Source organism: Vombatus ursinus, unplaced genomic scaffold, assembly GCF_900497805.2.
Source record: "Vombatus ursinus unplaced genomic scaffold, bare-nosed wombat genome assembly UNPS02008996.1, whole genome shotgun sequence".
Classification (NCBI taxonomy): Eukaryota; Metazoa; Chordata; class Mammalia; order Diprotodontia; family Vombatidae; genus Vombatus; species Vombatus ursinus.
In genome coordinates this window covers 6,971,457-6,995,472 of record NW_020948774.1, presented here as the reverse complement: position 1 = coordinate 6,995,472, position 24,016 = coordinate 6,971,457, and the positions used below count along the sequence as shown (strand labels likewise).

The 24,016-nt window shown below is 38.0% G+C and overlaps 1 protein-coding gene across 5 annotated transcripts in view; it reads left to right on the top strand.

Moving 5' to 3' along the window:
• Positions 1 to 24,016, top strand: part of TNRC6C (trinucleotide repeat containing adaptor 6C) — a 171,185-nt gene that overhangs the window by 63,646 nt on the left and 83,523 nt on the right. For all 5 annotated transcript variants that reach the window (XM_027850100.1, XM_027850099.1, XM_027850096.1 and 2 more), the window contains one exon: positions 18,623 to 21,226. In XM_027850100.1, the coding sequence (XP_027705901.1) occupies positions 18,841 to 21,226 (2,386 nt within the window). In that variant the 5' untranslated portion in view covers positions 18,623 to 18,840. The remainder of the gene's footprint in view (positions 1 to 18,622; positions 21,227 to 24,016) is intronic.

Here is a 24,016-nt window from a genome sequence, read left to right as displayed (position 1 = left end):
TTAAATATATTATCTACTTTTTTTTTAAAAGAATTTCATTATAACAACCCACATAGTAGAAGCCAAGTGGATAAAGAATGCCTCTTGTCTACATTATGACATATATTCAGACTAATACCAGTTTTGAACAGATACTGCAGGTGGATAATAATAACTAGGTCCCACAAATGGATAAGAAGAGAACATAAGAATATATTGAATTGCAACTGGGATATGACACATTTGTGATAATGTAAAACTGCTTGCTAAAACAAAAAGCCATCATTTTTTTAAATACCAATGTTCTAGTAATGCTCACTGGCCACAGGTCCTAGAATACCACAAACTCCCAAGGGTCAGAATTTCAGGTTACCAAAAGGACAGTGGAGGGATGTACATGGTAGTAGTCAATCAACTGCAGCATATTACAAGCTTGATGGATCAGATAGTCTGAAAGGGGAAAAATACTGAATGATTAGGAAAAGTTTACAGTGTTTCTGCTATAAAAAGGCATTTGATAACTTTCTCATTCTACAAAGTCTTTGAGATCATTCCACACATTTCATATTTCAGATAACAAATTGTACACAAAAAGCAGTGTCATTTATTTCAAAGTAGCCATGAATGGAAAAGTTCAGCCAGTTATTTTTAAAAATCCAGTGATAACAGTGGACAGGCCATGTGCTTCATTGAGATCTATATCACCTTGAGACCGAGGAAAAGACCCTACTGTTAGAATACCCTAAAGATTTATGGGACAATATTCACAAGAGTCACTTAGAATGTGAAGGGACATCATGGCATAAAGGATAAGGCACTGAAATTAAAGTCAGGAAGACCTAAATTCAAATCCTACCTCAGACATTTACTAGCTGTATCATCTCTGTGTAAGTCATTTCAACTTTCTGTGCCTTGGTTTCTTCATCTGTAAAATGAGAAAGTAGAACTAAATTACCTTCTTCTAGCTCTAAATTTAAGAGCATATGAGGTGCTGATAGATTTTGATCTGCACCATTGGAAAAGAATATCCAGATTCAGAATCTTATCACTTGGAAGGGAAGGTGGGAGGATTGAAGTGAAATTTCATCAATGTAAAGCCCTTTTTTTAAGTATTAAAAGAACTAAATATATTCATAAATAAATTGGAAGGAACCAGTGGAATGGGAGAGATTAAACGTGCAGTACAGGTAGCTGTAGCAAATTCCTTGAAAAGGTAGGAGCTTGGGTTTAACAGCATTAATTGAAGGACTCAGTGGAGAATGTTCTAAAGTGCCCTAACTTCCTAGTTCTTCTATCTGCTTAATTCCCATGACTTACTCCTCCACTTTACCTTAGTATCGCATAGAGAGAGTCATCTCACATCCTTAATCTTTCCATCACTCTCAGATGTTCCCATTCCTATGTTCATGAACTCTAAAATTCATTTAGCAAATTTTTTATCATTTCATCTTTCACCTCTGCCTTATGACTCCCTAACCCTGTTCTTTGGCCTTACTATGGTCTCCAATTCTCCTCTCCACAGTTCTTTCCCAGGCCATTATCCTGCCCTTGTACTCTACTCCCTTCCCTATCTTGACCTCTTAATGAGTCAGTTCTAATATTTCCCCTGCTCTCAGATCTCTTGTTCCTTTATCATATCGCACTTATCCAACCCCAACCCTGGATTAACTCCCACCATTTCCATCCTTCACTACTACTCATGTGCTGCTTTAAAGGAGTTGGGGAAAATAACAAAACCATGCTGACTGGATCCACCACAAATTTATGTTACATAATCTCATTTGAACCCTCACTGCAGCAAGGCAGTCTTTTTGCACTTGTCTAATCAGTTTTTCTCTCCCACTCACCACAGAAGCTCTCCTAAACTTCATCCTTCCTTAAGCCTTCCATGACACTCCCATCCTCTCATTGAGGATCTCAGTTCATACTTCACCAAAATAATTGAAGCTCTTTGTCATGAGCTCCCTCTTCTGCCCACCTCATCACCCATCACTCAGGTGTCTTCCTCCACAGTTTGGAAGAGATGACATTTTATTTTATCTTTTCATCCCTGCTAGCAGTTGTCCTGTATCTCTCTGTGCCGTCTCACCTAAACTCCTTGAGAAAACTTTCTATGCTCGCTGCCTTTATTTCCTCTTCTAACTGTCTTCTTCACTCTCTTCTAAACTTTCTGTCATCTACTTATGATTTCATTCAGCTGAAACTGTTCTCTCAAAGTCGACAATTATGTCTTAATTGCTAAATCTAATGACCTTTCTTCGCTCTTCATTCTTCTTGATGTCACTGAAGACTTTAGCATTGTCAGTCACCCTCTTCTAAGTACTTTCTCCTTTTTTAGGTTTTTGCGGAATTGCTTTTTCCTAGCTCTTATGGCAACATTTTCTCCTGATTCTTCTCCCCGTTTGCCTGGCTGACCTTTCCTGTTTCATCTCCTTTGCTGTATCTTCTGTGTTATGCCCAGATGTCTCTGCCCTTGAAGGGATTGTTCTGGATCCCCTTCTCTTTTCCCTCTGTACTATCTCATTTGGTGATCTCATCAGTTCCCTTGGGTTCAGTTATCACTTTTATGCAAATTATTCCTAGATTGTCATATTCCTTTCTTTTCCTCTTTCCTGATTTCCAGTCGCACATCACCAACTGCCTTTTGGACATCTCAAGCTAGATAGGTATCTCTAACAAAATAAAATTGATTATCTTTCCCCAAAATCCCACTCTTTTCCAAATTTCCCTGTAACTTATGGAGGGCACCACCATCCTATCAGGCCCCAGTGCCATTCTTGATGACTCCTTTTCACTCATTCCACCTCAAATCTGTTACCAAATCCTATCATTTCTACCTGCACAACATCTTTTATATAAATCCCTTATCCCCCATTCACACAGCTACCAGCCTAGTTCAGGCCCTCATCTCCCTTTCCATGTAGTAGCCTCCTAATCAGTATCCTTCCCTCCAGTATCTCTTCACTCCAAACTGTCTTCTACTCAACTGCCAAAGTGTCTGTACCAAAGTGCAGTTCTGACCATGTCACTACCTTTCTCCATAAACTTTAGTGGCTCCATATGTCCTCTAGGATCCAATATAAATTCCTCTGATTGACTTTTAAAGCCCTTTATAATCTGTGTCCTTCCTAACAACTTTTTGCATTCCTTGCACACAACTCATTTCCCTACTTCGTGACTTTTCACTACCTGTTCCCCATGGCTAGACTGCATGGGGAACACATGAGTGTGTGGGTAACGGAGAACGAGTCATTAAAGCAAAGATTTCAGATTAGAGAAAGTAGGGATATGCTTGACAACATGGAATGGAATGTGATCCAAAGTACATGTAAAAGGGCTTGCTTTGGCATGGAGAAGGGTCATTTTTTCATGAAACATCAAGGTAGAGGACATAGTGAGGAAAGTCTTGTCTCAGTGACATGTGATAAGTAAGAGGGTAGACGAAAGCGTTCTTGGCAAATAGCTTCCTCACCTGTTGACTTCCTTTTCTTCAAAACCCATCTCAAATCCCACTTTCTGTAGCAGTCCTTTGCTAATCTCCTCTGACACTTTCCGTGTGTATCTTGTGTGTACAGTTTTTTGGGGGAGTTTTTCTCCCTCATTATAAGGTCAGCTTCTTGAGGGCAGGGGTTGGTGTTTGTGCTTTTTATTTTATCTCCAGTACTCAGCACAGTGCTTAGCACACAGTAAACATTTAATAAATATATTTGCTTCAATTTCTTCAGTGAAATAAGAAGATTTGGGAATAAGGCATAGAGATACATAAAGTTCCAGGATAGATTCGGAATGAAACTATAATGTTCATATATTAATATGATTTATTCTCCCAAATTTTATTTTAACAACTATAATTTCTGCCCCTTTCTTCCTGCCACAGCAGTAGTTAACCTATAGCCTGCAGTTGTCACAGAACACTGCTTTTTATAACATTGCCTTCCACACATCTGCATCCTTTTCTTGCTTTCTCCCCTCTGCCCACCTCCATTTCTTCCTCATATGTTAATGCCTGATTGTGACTTAAATACTGTTATTCAGCCTTGCTATAGGCCCTCAGACCCAAAAATTTATGCATTTTATGTTACATCCTTATTTACGTGTGCCTACTATCATGGACTGTTTAGGAGAAACTTGGGCAAGAGATGTGAAAATACATTGGATTAAAAAGTACTGTAAGACATAATTTCTTTTCTATAACACCAGTGTTATGATTTGACCTACTTGTTCTGGCAGTTTCATATGATACCTTAATAAGATAGAAGGAAGTGAGGTTTACAGAGTTAGGTGAGTATAATGAAGGAAGTAATGTTTACACCTAGGCAACTGTAATGCATGAGTATGAAGCATTGTCATTACCCATAAGTAAGTCTCCATATGGAAAAAGGGAAAATATCAATAGTATTGAAGCAATAGTGATAAGGATAGTTACGAAATAGGTTATTTGTTTTGCAGGTTAAATTTAAAATATTAGTGCATTTCAATTATTAAAAACAGAATCCAGATGAAAGTTATCTAGTGAAGAGAATAAATAGCCTTGTATATGGTAGATATGTTTTATGCTAAGATGTTTATTGTATAATTGTAAGAGTCATGGATCTAGAGCTGTAAGGGACCTCTTATAAACAATCTAATTCAGACCTCTCATTTCAAAGATGAGGAATTAGGGCCCAGGGGCATTAAGTGCAAAGTCACACAGATAGTAAGCATTTGTGTCAATTTAGGGCTTTATATTAAATATAAAAGTTCCATTGAGAGATCTTTTTTTTGATAAGCTTCATAAGAGGCAATGGATAGAAAGCCAACTTCAGAACCAGAAAAATCTGGGTTTAAGTCTTGCCTCTGACACATATTGGCTATAAGACCCTGGCTAGTCACTTAACCCCTTTGTGCTCTAAGCAAAAGTTTCAGAGAAAATACAGATTGAGAGTTTATTCACTAGGGAGCTTCTTATAACTCTGAAATCACAGGTCCAAGTCCTATCCCTATAAGCCATTCACATTGATCTTTCAATATACCTATTTTGTAAAATGTAAACTAGTACTTTTTGATCTTAGCTGTAAGCTGGTACTCTTTTCTCTTGTGCAGAAAATATCAAAATAACAAATTATATAGATATTTGGTGATCCTGAACGATGGTCCATAAAAGAATAAACAAGTCAAACAGGGAAGCTGAACCACATCTGAATCTGAGCTTTACAATTGTAAGATATTAACCTATTATGTTCTGTCTTATGATATGTAATCACTTAGTTCTAAAATATGCAGATTTATTATTAGTTTGCTACCTATTTTCAGAAAAATATAGTTCTTGTGGAAAGAGACATCGAATACAAAGATAATTTTGATTGGTTTTTCTGTTGCATTTTCATTACAATTATATATGTCAGATGTCAAGTAAGATTGGTGTAGCAAGACCAAAAAATCTTAGAGACAGGGTAAGTTAAGGCAGAGTGAGAAAAAGAGAAAAATTAATATATATATATATGCTACCATAACATATTTGGTGATGTCAGAAGTTGGTTATGCTTTGAGAATCTAGAAGCTAGAAGTCAAATGGCTGTAGACTGTCCAAGCTGTCTTGCCTACTTGAACTCACTGCTAGATATATCTACCTTGGATTCACTGTTGAAACAGAAAACAGAAAAAGTAGTCCTGAGGCCCATGATTTAACTGTCATGTGATCACAACAATCTGCTATAGAGAGAGGCCATTTCCCCCCCCAGCCCATCACAGGAAGTCCCACTGTTAAAGTCACTCCATTTTTAATGTGAGTCGAGTGGGCCCATTCCTCCTAGCTGATTGGGCAATCCTGTCTTACCTGTTCTGCTGTGACTGAGCCTTTATGTCTTCCATTTGTCACAGAACAAGAGACCACTCCAAGTTTGCTACATCATCCTGCAGTGAAGTCCTTCAGTAATAAACACATTTCCCCAAAGTGGCCAGGGACACAAAGTGGCACACTCCATGGAGAGCAATCCTCATTACAAAAAGAAAATTAATTATGTAATGAACATGTCTGATTGGCAGGAGCAGATGCCCAGAAGGTAGTCAAAAACTCAATACAATCCTGGAGGTGAAGGCTAGAGATAGAAATTTGCGGTTTATAGTAACCAGTATTTGCCAAAGGAGTGAGTAAAGTTATGGAAGGAGAAAGCCAAGAACAAAACCTTGAGAAATGTTCACATTAAAGGGGTAGGTGAATGAAAGAGAAACAGTATTCTTACAGAATGCTGTTTTCTTTCACAAGCATACATAGATTAATGCTAAAGCAGCTTTTGGCATAATGTAAAAGGGAAGATTTCGCTTTCTTCACACCTTTCCTACCTAGGTGAAAGATATTTAAAAGAACAACCAGAAAGGTAAATAGAAAATGAAGCGAGAACAATGTCCTCAAAGCCTAGGGAAGAGAGACTATACAAAGGAAGGGGTAATCAGCAGTATCAAATGCTACAGAAAAGTTGAAAGACAAGACCCTTAGTTGATGCAGCTCTACCAGTTGCAAGTGTAAGGAATTCTGCCTAAATTGTGCTAAGCCCCAATGCCGTCATACTGTTTGTACCTCTTCTTGTTCCCTATTCATCACTTGTCTGAAAGAACTGGGAAATAGGATAATACAGTGGTTAGAATACTGAACTTAAAGTCTAGAAGACCTGTGTTTGAAATCTGTGTTGGATAAATATGAGCTGTGTCATCCTGGGCATGTAAAGCACTTTGAAAATCTTAAAACAATATATAAAATTGAGATAGAAGTTTTCCTCTATATTAGCCTTTTCAGTAAATATTAGACTTATTTCAGATTCAGTTAGAACAAATGTATGCCTATCCTTTTCTTTGGCATCCTTGTGTGAGAAGAATGATTTTTTCCTTACAAGCATTGCTTAAGCAACTCTTTTTTATGAGAGCAAAGTGCTGGAAACAAAGTGGTTGCCTATCAATTGTTGAATGGCTGATAAAACTGGTATATGGATATAATGGAATATTTTGTGCAGTATGAAATTATGAATGAGGGATTCAGAGAAACATGGGAAAGATTTGTATGAATTGATGCAGAGTGAAGCAAGTAGACCCAGAAGACCAACATACACAATGACTATAGTAATGTAATGGCTGGGTGGAAGGGAGGGTATACTAAGAGGAAGCCAAACTCTTAACTAATTATACTATATAATTGTATTTCTCTGGAATCTAGATCTCAGGGAACAAATAATTAAACCCCCATTGGGTAAACAGGCGAGAGTTAGAAAGGCAGAATATTGCATATATCCTCAGATGCTATCACTATATTGGTTGTTTTCATGACTGTTTTTCTTTGTTATAATTTAAAGTTTATCAATTTGGAATTTGTTTTTATATATGGTATAAAATGCTACTTGAAATCTATTTTTCGCTGAACTATTTTCCAGTTTCCTGAACAGTTTTTGCTCAATAATGATGTCCTTTTCTAGTAGTTAGTGTCTCTGGGTTTAGTAAATGTTAAATCTTTCTAATCTAGTCTCCACTAATCAACATATCATTTTTTTATCCAGTATCAGATAATTATGGTCATTACTGATAGAGTTTGAGATTAGATAACATCTCCTTTTTTCATTTTTACTGCTCTCATTTTTTCATTATTTTCCTTAATATTTTTCATTTTGATATAGGCTTCCTTCCTGAAGTCAGGAAGACCTGAGTTTAAGTTTGGCCTCAGATACTTACTAGTTAACTGGGCAAGTTAATTAACTTCTACCTCAGTTTCCTCAACTGTAAAATGGGGCTCATAATAGCGCCTACTTCCCAGGATTGTGAAAATCAAATGAAATATTTTCAAAGTTACTAGCACAGTACCTGGCACATAGTAGGCACTTCATAAATGCTTATTTCCTTCCCTTACCCTCTCCCCCATGTAGTCTTCTCTAGTTAGAATTTTAGCTCCTTGAGAGCAAGAAAGCACCATCTCAGCATTTTTTTTTGTATTCCTAACATTTAGCATTTGGCATTGTGCTTCTCATATAATGAAAGTGCTCAAAGTACTTTAGCATTCTATATAATATAGCCCCACTAAAAACGTGGAATGTCATTCTAATTATTTTTAAAAGATTTTTGATGCTATTGCTTTTCATATCATAATCATCACTAAACTGTAATACATTTTCATGCCTAGATCTTACTAGAAGAATTATTATACTCCCAAGGAGTTGGTAGATAGCAAGAAAAAACCCCTGTGGACAAAAATACTCCTCCTAGCATTCACAAGGGACAGCTAGGTGGCACAGCAGATAAAGTGCTGTGCCTGGAGTGAGGAAGAATCATCTTCCTGAGTTCAGATCTGGCCTCAAAACAATTACTAGCTGTGTGACCCAAATTACTTGACCCTATTTGCCTTTGTTACTAAATCTATAAAATAAACTGGAGAAGGAAATGCAAACCACTCTAATATCTTTGCCAAGAAAACCCTAAATGGGGCCATGAAGTATCAGATACAACTGCAAATGACTGAACAACAATAACAAAGCATGTGCGAAGCACCTAAAAGTTTACAAAGTACTTTATATTTAAAATTATATTAATTTATTAAATTTATGTTAAAGTAATAATTATTGTTAAAATAATTATATTTGTATGTTTTGTATATATCATACTGCATCCAGGGCCAGTTCCAGTTGTCCTGATTTATATCTTGCCATTAGACTCAAGAGCAAAAAGTGAGGTTGGCGACTTTGTACAGCCCTCCCTCATTTAAATCCAATTCATGTGCATGTCATGGTATCACCTCCCTGATGTCATGGTCTTCTTCAAGAACAAAGGACAAACAACAACATCAATATCATATATTATATAATATATCATTATTATAATTATAAAAATAAAATAGATCAAATTTATGTTGATTATATTAAATTTTGTCTCATTTGATCCTCATGACAAACCTTAGAGGTAGGTGTTATTATTGTCCCCATTTTACAAATATGGAAACTGTGGCTTAAAGTGGTTAAGTAATTTGCCTAGGGTCACATAGCTAAGATTTGAACCCAAGTTTTCTGTTTACTGAACCACTTATCCACTACAGAGTTTGTGATAACAAAAAGCTGGAGATGATATGTTCAATAATTGGACAATTGCTGAATAAACTTTGGCATATGAATGAGATTAATGTTACCATAAGAATAATGAAATATAGAGAATTAAGAAGCACTTAGGATAACTCATGGGAAATGATTCCGCATATAAAAATCAGAGCAATATATCCAATGTCTCCAAACAATGTAAGTAAAAAGTTTCTGAAAAATGTTCTTTAGAGTAGTTTGAACATGTTTGGGGTAAAGTATATCAAAGCAAAATACCACCTTTTAAAAAAAAGCTTCTATCTAGAGATAAATCAAATGAGGTTGTACATGACTGTAAAAAAAAAGAAAAAGAATGCCTCCAGCTGGGAAAAGTGTAATTAATTTCTTCAGAATCTAAGAAATCTTTGAAGTCATCTAGTCCCAACTAGACCTGCCAAAGAGTCCCATCACCATCATCCCTGACAAATGTTCATGCAGTTTCAGCTTGAAGATCACCAGTGACAAAGAATTCATTGAAACTCCCAATTCCACTTTGAAACAGTTCTAATTATTGGGAAGTTTTTCATCCAGTAGAGTTGAAATTGCGCGTTTCAATTACCACCTAGTTCTGACCAGCTCCTAGTTCTGACTGTGGGACTAAGCAAAGCACGTTTGACCTTTTTTCTACATTGACCCCTCTTCCAGTATCTGAAAGGAACTATCATAATCTCCCTAAATTCTCTTTTCTCTAGAATATCCCTAATTCAGCCATTATCCTATCAAACAACCAGTCAACATTTATTAGGTGCCCACTATGTGCAAAGCACTGGGCATACAAAAAGAAGCAAAAGATAGTCCCTGATCTCAGGGAGCTTAAAATCTAATGGGGGAGACAACATGTAAACAAATATATACAATGAAAGCTATATACAAGATAAATAGGAAATTATAAAAAGAGGGAAAGCACTGAAATTCATTTTGTTGGGACTTAAAGGAAGCCTGGTAGGTAGGTAGTAAGAGTTGAGGAGGGAGAGAGTTCCAGGGATGTGGGCAGCCAGAGAGAATGTCCAGATGGAGTGTCTTGTTATAGAACAGCCAGGAAACCAGTGTCACTGGATTGAAGAGTACCTGTTTGGGAATAAGGTATAAAAAGACTAAAAAAAGTAAGAGGGGGCTAGGTAATGAAGGGCTTTGAATGCCAAAGAGAGCATTTTGTATTTGCTCCTGGAGGCAATAGGAAGCCACTGGAGTTTGAGTTGGGGAGTGACATGATCACACCCCTGTTTTAGGAAAATCACTATGGTAGCTGAATGTAGAATGGAATAGAATGGGGAAGAGACTTGAGGCAGGCAGACCCCCCAGTGGGCTGTTGCAATAAGCAAGGTGTGAGGTGATGAAGGCCTGCACTACAGTGGTGGCAGTGTCAGAAGAGAGGAAGGGGTTTATTCTAGAAATGTTGCAAAGGTGAGATGACAGGCCTGGGCAACATGTTGGATATGGATGGTGAGAGATAGTGAGGAATTCAGGATGGCATCGAGGTTGTGAGCCTGCGGGACTGAGAGGATAGTGTTGCCCTCTATAGTAATAAAAGAAAGTAAGTAGGAGAAGGAGAGGGCTGGGGAGGAAATAATGAGTTCTGTTTGGGGCATTTTGAATTTTATGTTTTCAGATGATCCAGTTTTCAGGATATCTAAAAGGTAGTTAGAGATGCGAGATTAGAGGTCAGCTGAGAGGCTGGAGCAGGAAAGGTACATTTGAGAATCATCAGCATAGAGATGGTAATTAAATCCATGGGAGCTGATGAAATTCACCAAGTGAAGTAGCATAGAGAGAGAAGAGAAGAGGGCCCAGGGCTCCAAGCCTCCTGGTCACCCTCTTCTGTTTTTGTCTTTCCTAAAATGTGGTACCCTTAATTGAAAACAGTTATCTACAAACTTGAAAACAGTTGTGAACTAATAAGGGACCTTAACTCCTTCATTCTGTATAGAATGCCTCACTGCAGTCTAGGATTATATTAGTGAACAGTAGAGAGGAAGGCAGGCAGGGACTGGGTATGCTGTCTACCCACAGAATTAGCATCTCTTCTGAAAGTAGTTAAGCAAAACTAAAGACACATTTTTGACACAAAATATATGACATTTGCCACTGATAGTATCTCCCCCACTACTTACACAAATAGGGAAGTATATTTCATAACAGGGAGATATATTTCAATAACTGTCCTCTAGAAATACTGTATTATTGCTCATTGTATTTAATCTGAATTCAGCTGTTAGTATTTTCATTTGCATTATTGTATTTGTCATGTGTATTTTCCTGTTTCTACTTTTAACTCTTAGTTCATGCAAGTCTTTCCATATTTCTCAGAGTTCCTAGTATGTATCATTTCTTGCAATGCAATGATATTGCACCATAGGGTATACCTCTCTGTTTATTAAGTCAATAAATAGTTGTCTCCAGCCTTCTCAGCAAGTGGTGACTCACCAGTCACCACTATTCCTCTCTTCCTGTCCTCCAGGTAATCTCTTACCTAATGGCACTTGTGAATCTACATCATTATTACTTGGAACACAAGAAGCTACTTTCTGTTGAGGTGGTCCACCTTCCTTCTCCACAGGAAGTGCCTCTTATTTTATTCTTAGGTCTAAATATCCCGTCTAAATATCCATGCTGTCATGGTTATCCACCCTTCAACCTCCTTTCACTAGGGCTCCTTAAAGACATTTAATTTATTTAGAAAGATTTTCCTACTTTGTTATAATCTGCTCAGTTGCCTTTAATTGAATGTTAGCCCGTTCTTGCCAGGCTGAAATGCAAACAGAAGCTGAACCACAAACAGAAACTGGTTTACCTAATTAGATCTACATGCTTCTGTACTTCCTGTTCCTGTATTTCCCTGGTCCCTTAGCTCATTGAGGGACTTGTCAACACAGGGAATGTCAGAGCAGTACATGGAAGAGGTAATGTGATTGATTGGAGGTGAAATGTGGGGAGTTCAACTTCCCATTAAGAGAATGTAGGGCAGCCAGTGGGACATTGAATTTGAATATACCCAAGTTTCAGGCTAAAAAATTTTAAAACATCAAGATTTCCCCACACACCCCATTCTTTTCCTTTTGAGTTGTAGAAGCAGCTGGCTGGAGTTTTTAAAAAAAAACTATGCAGTTTTTTTTTTTAATTTGGCTAGGCAGTGGGGTTAAGTGACTTGCCCAGGGTCATCAAGCTAGTAAGTGTCAAGTGTCTGAGGTCAGATTTGAACTCAGGTCCTCCTGACTCCAGGGCCAGTGTTCTATCCACTGCACCACCTAGCTGCCCCTGCAGTTTTGGTTTTTTTTTTTTTTTAAACAAAGCTGCCATTAATAGAGGTTGACTGTTATAAATGAACTTTATACAAATACAGTAATTTCTCTTTGAAGATTTAGCAACCAAAACGAAGAACATGTATTTGGGTTTTGTTTCTGTTTTTAAGATGAGTGGTACAAGTGCAGGAGGTGGTCTGGACCTGTGATTTATTTAGTTTAGGGAACTCAAAGGGTGTGTAGAATCTCCCACAACATATGCAGACTGGCAGTTTAGAGTCCTACAGTTGTGTGAGGCACTGTGAAATTGTAACTTGCTCACAATCACAGAGTTAGTCTATGTCCGGATTTGAACCCAGCTCTTCCTCATTCCAAGGCAGCTTCCTGTCTACTCTCTTACTGCCTTTATCTCATAGTCATCAAATATTCAGTGTCTTTTCTCCATCTACATCTTGGTAATCTCCTCGGGTTATGTGGCTTCAATTATTATCTCTTATGCAGATGACTCATATACCCTGTCCTAGTATCTCTACTAAGCTCTGGTCTCCCATCACCACCAGCCCACTGTACCTCTCCCCTTTGATGACCACAAGCATATCAAACTCAGCATATCTAAAACAAAACTCATCTTTCCCCCTAAAGTTACGCTTCTTCCTAACTTCCTTATTTCTGTCAAGGATACCACCATCTTTCCAATTACCCACATTAATAACCTTAGGGTCATTCTTGATCCTTTCTTCTTCTTCACACCCACACAATTGCCAAGTCTTGTTCACTCCAGCCTCACATCTCAAATTTATCCCCTTCTCTCTACTCACACTACAACGACTAGAGTTCAGGCCCTCATCACCACCAACCTAGAATTTGGTGATAGTCAATCAACAAGAATTTATTAAATGCCTACTCTACTAAGCACTGGTTATACAAAGAAAGGCCCCCCAAAACAAGCAAACCCAAAAAAACCCAGTGCCTGCTGTCATGGAGTTCATAGTCTAATGGAAGAGACAACATGCAAAGAACTATGTATAAAAGATTTATAAAGGATAAATTAGAGGTAATCTTGGAGGGAAAGCACTAAGTTTAAGGAGGACAAGGGAAGGGCTTCTTGTAAAAGATGGGATTTTAACTAAGACTAGAAGTCTCTTAATTGGTCTCCAGTCTCTCCCCCTTTCCAATCTGTCTTTCATATAGCTGTCAAACTGATAAAGCACAAGTATGACCATGTTACTATCCTGCTCAAGAAATCTCAGTGGCTCTCTGTTGTTTATAGGGTGAAATACAAACCCTTCCATTTGGCACTTAAAGTCCTTCATAATCTGGCCTCAAACTGTCTTTCCAAAATTGTTTTTACACACACACACACACACACACACACACACACGAGTATTCCAGCTAAACTGGCCTACTTGCTGTCCTCTGTATATGTCATTCTTGTCTCCTATGCCTGGAATGATTTCCTTACATTTTTACCTCTTGGAATAACTACCTCTTTCCAAGTGCCACCTCATTTAAGATATCTTTCCTCATCTCCACCTCAGTTATCAGTGAGTTCACCCCACACCCTGAAATTACTTTGTTTACATTTTGTTTTCCCTTTCCACTACGATGTAAGCTCCCTGAGGAAAGGGACTGTCATTTTTGCCTTTGTATCCTTATGCCTGGCACACAGTAAGGTATCATTAAATGGCTGTTGAACTGAATTAAATTCAACAAATGGGCATCAAGGCTGATTTTATACTGGAATGTGATTGAGGAAACTATCAAACTTGTGGATGTCAGCCAAGACAAAACATGAGATTAGTACCTTAGTTCTAGGAAGTCATTATCTGAGATCAGAAAATCAGCATGTAAAGGCCAATGAATAGGATAGTGATCTCTGAGCCAGGAGTAAGGTGGTTTTTTTTTCAGTCTTTTATCATATTACCTGCCCAGGGCCCACAGGTGTTTGTTCTTAGGAGGTCAAATCCCAGTGGCAGCCTCCTGTAGTGGAAACACCCCCAGACTGGAGTCCTTCCTAGCCATGGGCAAATCACCTCACTTATCTTTTTCCTCATTCATAAAATGGAGGGAATAATACTTAAGCTACATTCCTCACAAAGTTGTATAAAAAGCATTTTATAGGGGCAACTAGATGGCGCAGTGGATAGAATTCTGGCCTTAGAGTCAGGAAGACCTGAGTTCAAATGTGGCTTCAGATAACTTGACACTTACTAGCTGGGTGACTCTGGGCAAGTAACTTAACCCTGATTGCCTCACCAAAAAGCACAAAAAAAAAAAGGCATTTTATAAAGTAACAAATCATATAAATATGAGCCTCTATTATGAGGAAGAGTAGCAATAATAATATATCCTGCCTTTGATAGAGGTGCTGAGGTTACCTTGTAGTATTTCACTGAGCTTTTTCTTTATTCTCCTTTAGAACCCTGGTTTTTTTTTTTTTTTAGATAGCTACAGTTGGAGGATGATTGTTGCAGGAACATGAATTGTTCCACAAGATCATACGATATCGATCATTTGAGTTAGACTTTTCTCAGTATTTTACCAAAATCTAGTGCTGTCCCCAGACCTCCTTGAGGTCAAGGATTTGTCACATTATGATAGTTCTCCTGTTACTATGCAGTCACCTGAGTAGACTCCCATGGAGTAAAAATTAATTTTGTAAATCTACCCCAAAAGGACTTGTGCTTTAGGGTTTTGAGAAGCAGCTTGATGATGTTCTAAGAACAGCTAAATCTTGTTTACTACAGAAAATTGAGAACGTTGCTTGGAATTGTCATTCTGGGCCCTTCATATAGTTGATTGACATACTTAAGCTACCAAATGACTACTGACCTGGGTGTCAGGTGTCCCGAGTATTAATCATATCTATATTACTTATTATCTCTATAAGTATTACCAAATAACTTAAACTGTCTTGGTCTCAGTGTCCTTTCTGTAAAATGAAAATGTTGATTTAGATCTTTTCTAAGAACTCTAGGTTTAACATTCTGAGATTCCAATTCAGGTTTGTGTATATTCCATTTATCAGTGTCAGGCCAGTAAATTCCATTTAATTAAGGTATATTTAAGGAATAGTCATCCCACTAGGACTATAAGAAGCTCCTGATTCACCCTTTGTGTTTGACCACTAGTAAGCCATGATGTACTAACGTAGGTGTCCAAGAGGATCTTCCAATATCACATTAACTATATATATATACCCTAATCAAAAATCATCAATACTCACTTCCCTTCAAGGAACTTACAACATACACATAAATATGTACATACAAGATACATACAGAGTACATACAAGATAATAGTATCAGTATCTGTTATCTAGCTGCTCTAGCAACTGGTAATAGTGAAAGGGAGGGGGGATATAAGGAAAGGCCTCTAGCAATTGGCATTTGAGCTGAGTCTTGTAAAAGCCTTGTAGATAGAAAACAGCATTTAGCAGAAGTTGTATGGCTGTTGCTAGGACAAAGTGGATCATTTTGATGAATAAGCTTGCTTACTTTTATTTGTATCCTTAGCACTTAGCACAGTGCCTGGCACATAATAAGTGCTTAATAAATTCTTTATCTATCTTAACGATGAAAACCACAGAGTTTAGAATATCAGTAAGCCAAGCAATCTTACTTATGTCTTTCCTTGATGTGACCACTGGTATAGCTGCACTTAAGCAATGACGTATTGGAAGATTAGAGAAGATTGAAGTGTGTAGAATTACTCAGAATAAGTTTGGGGATTTTAATACAGCCAAGTTTTTGATTAGTGTGAATGATGAATTCTCTAGAAGGATAAAACGTATTTGTATTTATTTACATTATTCAGATATATAATTTTGTAAAATGTTATCATTGGTTCCATACCTATGGAAATATGCTTTTAGAGTTCAAATAATGCGACTACTTCTGGGGGGATTCATTATTTCCACTTAATGAGACCTAACTATATTGTCATATAGACTAAACAATTACTAATCACAATTACTAATTAAGGCAGATAAAAGTAATAAAAACTTTGTTGAGTAGCTCTGGGTATGCATCCATCTTAAAGATACCAATATCACTTAATATTTTTAAACATAGTTCTTGAATACAACAGCAAATATTAAGTGCTTAATGTGTTCAAGAGGCAGCTGCTGGCACAGTGGATAGAGAGCTGGGCCTGGAGTTCAAATCTGGCCTCAGATATTTAGTAACTATGTGACCCTGGCAAGTCATATAACTTCTGTTTGCCTCGGTTTCCTCAACTGTAAAATGAAGATAATAACATCACTTAACTCGAAGGGTTGTCACAAGGATCAAATAAGATAATATTTGTAAAGCACCAATGCTTATTTCCTTTTTCTTCTCTTCAAGACCTTAAGGATACAGAGGTAAAAAGGAGCCCCTGCCCTGAGGGATTTTTGGTAATTGATTGATGTCTGATAATTAACAATTAACCAGAAAAACCAAAGAACAAGAAAAAAAAATTTTGACCTGATATGTGATTTCATTTATTCAGGAAATCCCCTCAATCAGTGCAGATCTGTTGTTGCTCTGCATTATATAATCTTTCAGAGTTGTCAAAGGCCCTAAGAAGTTCACTGTGACTTGTGTAGAGTCACACAGCCATTAGGTATCATAGACAGGGTTGGAATTCAAGTCTTCCTAACTCTGAGACCAGTATTATATCCATTATGCAACACTGCCTTTCAGTACAGAAATTAGCACTCTTAAGTTACAGGTTGTAGTGAACAGTCATATGGTCAGAATGTAGGACAAGTCTAGAAGACTTTCTTTAAGAAATTTACAGCAATCCCAAAGAGATCATACAAGTGGGAAAAGGACCCACATCTACAAAAATATTTATAGCAGCTCTTTTTGTAGTGTCAAAGAATTGGAACTTGAGAGGATGCCCATCAATTGGGGAATGACTGAACAAGTTGTGGTATATGAATGTAATGGAATACTATTGTGCTGTAAGAAATGATGAGCACGCAGACTTCAGAAAAATATGGAAAGACTTGTATGGACTGATGCAGAGTGAAGTGAGCAGAACCAGGAGAATGTTGTACACGTTGTGCGATGACTAACGTTGATAGACTTAGCCCTTCTCAGCAATGCAAGGATCTAAGACATCTCCAAAGGTCTCATGATGGAAAATGCTATCCACATCCAAAGAAAGAACTATGGGGTTTGAATGCAGATTGAAGCACACTATTTGCTACTTTTTTCTTCTGTTTTGTTTTTGTTTTCTCTTTCTTGTGGTTCCTCCTATTGGTTCTAATTCTTCCTTACAACATCACTAATGTGAAAATATGATTAATAGGAATGTATATGTATAGCATATATCAGATTGCATGCCATCTTGGGAAGGGGGTTGGGGAGGGAAGTGGAGAAAAATTTAAAACTCAAAAACTTATGGAAGTGATTGTTGATAAATCAAATTAAATTAATTTTAAAAAAGAGATTTACAGCATTGATTTTTAACCTAAGGGCCATAGACCTAGAGGCTGTGGGGTTACTGCAAGGGATCTGTTGTCTGACTCATTAAAAATAAACAAACTTGGGGCAGCTCAGTGGCACAGTGAATAGAGCTCCGGCCTTGGAGTCAGGAGGACCTGAGTTCAAATCCAGCTTCAGACATATAACACTTACCAGCCGTGTGACCCTGGGCAAGTCTCTTGACCCCGATTGCCTCACCAAAACAGCAAAAAATAAAAAATAAAAAAATAAACAAACTCACCCTCTATAGACTGAATAATATCTCTCACATATTATTTTACAAATTTATATAGGTACAATTGAATATGATAAAATACATATTTATTTGAACAACTAAATTCATAGTACACTAGTCTAGGAGTCAGGAAGACCGAAGTTCAAATGTGACCTCAGATACTTACTAGCTTTGTGATCGTCATCAAGGCACTTAACCTCTGTTTGCCTCAGTTTCTTAATCAGTAAAATGAGGATGATAATAGCACCTACCACCAGAGGTTTTTGTGAAGATTAAGTGGGATAATAATTGTAAAGCACTTAGCACGGTACCTGGCACAATGTAAATGCTATGTAAACATTTGCTATCATTATAGTAACTTTTTATCATGTTTTTTCTCTGTGATTACAAGTATAAATATACTGCTACTATGGGGAAGGAAGGTCATAAATTTTTTTCCTTTAAAAAACAATCCTTTTATTTAGGTTAAAAACTAATGATATATAGTATTTGTCATTCATAATTAAAAATCTAAATATCAGAAATTCAGAAGTCCCCTCAACAGAAAAAAAGAGTTGGTTCACTGGCTTTATCGAAAAAGCCTAATTTTGAATCTTATTTAATCTTTTTCAGATCTCAGTCACAGTGGATTGGTAGACCATTATGAAAATTCCCACTGGGGACAGCAGCCTACTTTTAGAAGTGAAGCCAACTGCACCTGGGATAAAGTGATAATAGATAGGACTGACAAGGAGGCGTGGCCTTCCATTACAGTAACTGAGACTGAATCTGTTTCAGAATGTACTACAGACATTGACTCTGCCTCCAACTGTGGCCCAGAGAACAGTAGCATGGCTACAGGGAGTGCCCACAGCAACTTCACTGGACATACAAAGAAAAATAATGGCAATAATGGCGCAAATGGAGCACTCGTCCAAAGCACTTCTAATCAGAGTGCCCTTGGAGCAAGTGGAGCAAATGGTAATGGAAATTCATCTAGAGTGTGGGGTGTGACCACAGGCTCCAACTCTAATCTAGCTCACTGCTCTATCAGTGGTGGGGATGGAAAAATGGACAACATGATTGGAGATAGTAGAAGTCAGAACTGCTGGGGTACTTCCAACCCAAATGCTGGCATTAATCTTAACCTTAATCCTAATGCCAACCCAGCTGCCTGGCCTGTACTTGGACATGAAGGAACTGTGGCAACAGGCAACCCTTCCAGTATTTGCAGTCCAGTCGGTGCCATAGGTCAAAATATGGGCAACCAGAATGGGAACCCAACAGGCACTTTAGGTGCTTGGGGAAACTTGCTGCCTCAAGAGAGCACAGAACCACAAACGTCCACTTCTCAGAATGTGTCTTTCAGCGTACAACCTCAGAACCTTAACACTGATGGACCAAATAACACTAACCCTATGAACTCTTCACCAAACTCTATCAATGCAATGCAGACAAATGGACTGCCGAATTGGGGAATGGCTGTTGGTATAGGGGCCATCATCCCACCCCACCTGCAAGGCCTTCCTGGTGCTAATGGATCATCAGTTTCTCAAGTCAGTGGGGGCAATGGTGAAGGAATTAGCAGTTCAGTATGGGGGATGTCCCCAGGTAATCCTGCCACAGGAAATAATAGTTCTGGGTTCAATCAGGGGAATGGAGACACTGTGAACTCAGCATTAAGTGCTAAACAAAATGGATCCAACAGAATAGATCCAGCTGTGCAGAAGGAAGGGAATGGAGCAAATGCATGGGATTCAGGGCCTCCTGCTGGTCCTGGAGTTCTCGCCTGGGGAAGGGGCAGTGGCAGCAATGGTGTTGGTAATATGCATTCTGGAGCTTGGAGCCACTCCAGCCGTAGCACCTCAAATGGTGTGAATGGGGAATGGGGAAAGCCCCCAAACCAGCATTCCAATAATGACATCAATGGGAAAGGAACAATGGGGTGGGATAACCCTAGTGTTACCAACCAGAATCCTGCCATACAACAGGGCAATGAACAACTGAACTCTTGGGCCAAAGCTGGCACTTCTGGCACTGCGACAAGTGAAGGAAGCAGTGACAGTTCTGGAAGTCAAAATGAAGGAAGCACTGGGAGGGAAGGAGTTGGAGAGAGCCGACGCAGAGATAAAGGAATTATAGACCAAGGGCAAGTCCAGTTGCCAAGGAATGACCTTGACCCAAGAGTACTGTCCAATACTGGTTGGGGACAAACTCCTGTAAAGCAAAACACTGCCTGGGAATTTGAGGAATCCCCTAGGTCTGAGCGAAAAAATGACAATGGGACAGAGGCCTGGGGTTGTGCAACTACTCAACCTTCAAACTCAGGGGGGAAGAACGATGGGTCCATCATGAACAGTACAAATACCTCTTCAGTATCTGGGTGGGTCAACTCACCCTCTGCTGCTGTTCCAGCAAATACAGGTTGGGGAGACAACAACAACAAGGCACCAAATGGCCTCGGGGGTTGGGGGGACTCAATAAACTCTACTGCTGTCAATAATGCTGCTGCCAAAAGTGGCCATGCTTGGAGTGGGACTGTAAATCAGGGGGACAAATCACCTACCTGGGGTGAACCTCAGAAACCCAAATCTCAAAACTGGGGAGATGGACAAAAGTCCAATCCAGGCTGGACTTCAGGGGGGGGAGATTGGACAGATTCATCATCTGTCCTTGGAAATTTGAGTGATGGAAAAAAGAATGGATCAGGATGGGATGCTGACAATAATAGATCAGGTTCTGGTTGGAATGATGCAAGATCTGGGACCAGTGGATGGGGCAGTGGCACAAATGCTAAGGTTAATCCAGGTACAAATTGGGGGGAGTCTTTAAAATCTGGTCCCCAGCAAAACTGGTCTAATAAACCCCAAGACAACAATGTGAGTAACTGGGGAGGAGCTGCTTCTGTTAAGCAGACTGGATCAGGATGGGTTGGTGGGCCAGTACCAGCCAAACAGAAGGACATTAGCGAGGCTACAGGTTGGGAAGAACCTTCTCCCCCCTCCATTCGACGTAAGATGGAAATTGATGATGGTACCTCAGCTTGGGGTGACCCAAGCACCTACAACAATAAAACTGTAAACATGTGGGATAGAAACAATCCTGTGATCCAGAGCAGTACCACAACCAACACCACTACCACCACCACCACCACCAATAGTAACACAAATATGGTTGAAAATCTACCATCACACCAGTCGAGCACTCAGCTCAATCGATCTCCGCTGCTTGGTCCAGGTATGAAGAATGTTTTATACTCTCTGAAAATAGAAAATATTTTTCATCTCAGTACATATAGTATGCATGTACAAATATAGTGTGATAAGTGTTAAAAGGTATTTAATTACCTTCTTGTAAGTACAAAGAATTGCAGAGACTTATAAAAGTTTACCAACCAACAAGGTTAACAGAACTCTCTAGCTGGTGGTATCTAGCTGACTAGTTTATAGGGCCTACCCTACAGCTGTCATTTCCCCTAACCCTCTGTACGTAATAAGTCTTTTGAAAAACACAGAGTACATCCCTTCAACTAAAGGTTAAGGACATCACCACAGTAAAAGATTTCATTTGTGTAATTTTAGTGTCAGTTTACAGATGTCTTTTTTTTTTTGTTGTTCAGATAAACTAGCCACAGAAAAATTACATGGATTTTATACAACTGGATGTTACTTTTTGACTCTGGAAATAAAATCATGTTAATGGCAGCAGAGCCTCTAGTATAGCTGGATTTTTTTTTCTAGAATTCTCCTGTCATGGGATATTTTCCATGATTTAGAACATTGGTGTCAAACTCAAATAGAAAACATCATGTTATCTATTTACATTTGTTTTCTTAAACATTTCCCAATTTTAATCTGATTTCAGCAGCACTCAGCAATTTTGCTGCAATATATTTGATACCTCTTATCTAGAAAACTAGTCAGTCATAGAAATTACCAAGGTGGCCATGCTTATCTTAATAAGAAAAATAGATTCCCTTTTATTCAGGAATAACACAGCAAAGATTTTGAAGAGAAAAGAGTAAAATAATAATACTTTACATTTAATTGGTTCTCAACAATGACTATAAAAAGGTATGCACTAAGTCCCAGAGAAGTTATGATTTTCCTAAAGTCACAAAGCTAATAATGGATCAAATAAGATTATGAAAAGCATTTTATAAACCTTAAAATGCTATATAAATGTCTTATTGTTTAATTGTCATAGTCCAGTGCTCTTTATCACCTTACCTCTTTTTCTCCAGGCCATGTAGAAAATACCATATAGTTTTTTTTCTTGTTGTATACGTCTGAAAGTTTCTTTCCACAAGAAAATAAAATGCCAACAAAAACATTTCAGATGAGAGAACTGTTTGAGGTTTTTTTGTTTGTTTGTTTTACAAGGAAAATGAGTGTTCTTAAAAAGAATTTAGCTCTGTAGTCATTTTTTGAAAATATTCGTATTAATCCATATACCGTGATTAACATTTTAATCTTAGTGGATCGACTACATTCATTTGTCCTTAATAGCACCGGTTACGACAATCAGACTAAAACTTTAGAAACTGCTAAAGAAAAGAGACTTTGTTATATTATGTTATGTTATGTTATATTATAGGAAATGGCATTATGGCACTGCAAAAAAATTGATTTGCTTTGTATTTAAATTATATTAAATTATACAGTGTCCATTTTCATTGTTAAATTCCCATGTCTTATAACTCCTTTGAGATAGGACACTGTAGTTAATAGCAGGTGGCAGTGGATTTTATTAATCTCCTGGTACTTACAATAAGATTTTCCATGAGACTAAGCACTAGTATCAATAATTGAGCTCTTTACAACTACTACAGGGACTCAGCAAGTCCTAACTTTAATCACTACAGAATTGTTTGACCAAAGAGCTCTTACTTTGTCCTACTGATGGGATGAGGTCCTATAACCCACTCTATATGCCTTTTTTTTTAAATGCCTGGTTTTATTTATCAATACAGTGATATTTTTCTTTTTCTTTTCATTGATTTTTTAGAATTTCTATTTTTGTGTTTCATTGGGGTTTTTTGATTGGTTGGGTTGCTTTTTTAGTTGCATATCCAATTTATTTAAATGTTCTTCCAAATGTAATTTTAAATAAAGACTGTTTACAGGTCTATAGAAACCCATTAACTTGAGCTTTAATTAATAAAAATATTAATTAGTCACTTGTTTCCTTTCTACTAATTTCTTTCAAGGATATGCCCTAAACCTTAACCTTCTTTGTGTCACAAATAATCTGGTTGAAGCCTGTATACCCCTTCTCAGAATAATGCTTTTATATTTGTAAAATACCTAAGATTACCAAGGAAACCAAATTCATTCCAATGCCGTTATCAAAATATTAAGCAAACAAGGTCATGAACCCCAGGTTAAGAATCCCTGATCTAGATAAAACTGGGTTTTAATCATTTAATCTAATCTGTTTCAGTACCTAGAGCCACCCTCATATTGTTGATTTCTGAAATTCTGTACCCAGCCTAAATTGAGGCTTTGTGCTGAAGTTGTTGCTCCTAGAAATTGAAGATAAACAAAGAAGAATTGCTCAAGAAACAACTTCGTTTCCAACTTCATTCAACTGAAACTGCACTCTTCAAAAATTTACCAGTAATGTTTTAATTGTCAGATATAATGGCCTATACTCAATCTTCATTCTTATTAGCCTCTCTGCAGTATTTGCCAAAGTTCTCCTGGGTACTTTCTCCTCTTTGGCTTTTGTGACAGTTTGAGAACTCTTGGTTCTCCTCCTCTGTCTACCTGCTTCTTTGTAGTCCCCTTTGCTAGATATTCTTACATGTAATGTATGGTAATTGTGTCCCCAAAAGCTCTGTCCTGGGCCCTCTTTTCTCTCTGTACTAGCGCAGATGCTAATCTCATCACCTCCCATGGGTTCAGATATCTCTATGATCCATGTTTCTAGCTCTCATTTCTCTCCTGAACTGCAGTCCCATAACACCAGCTGCCTATTGGACATTTCAAACGATAAGTCTCAGAGGCATCTCAAACTCAGCGTGGC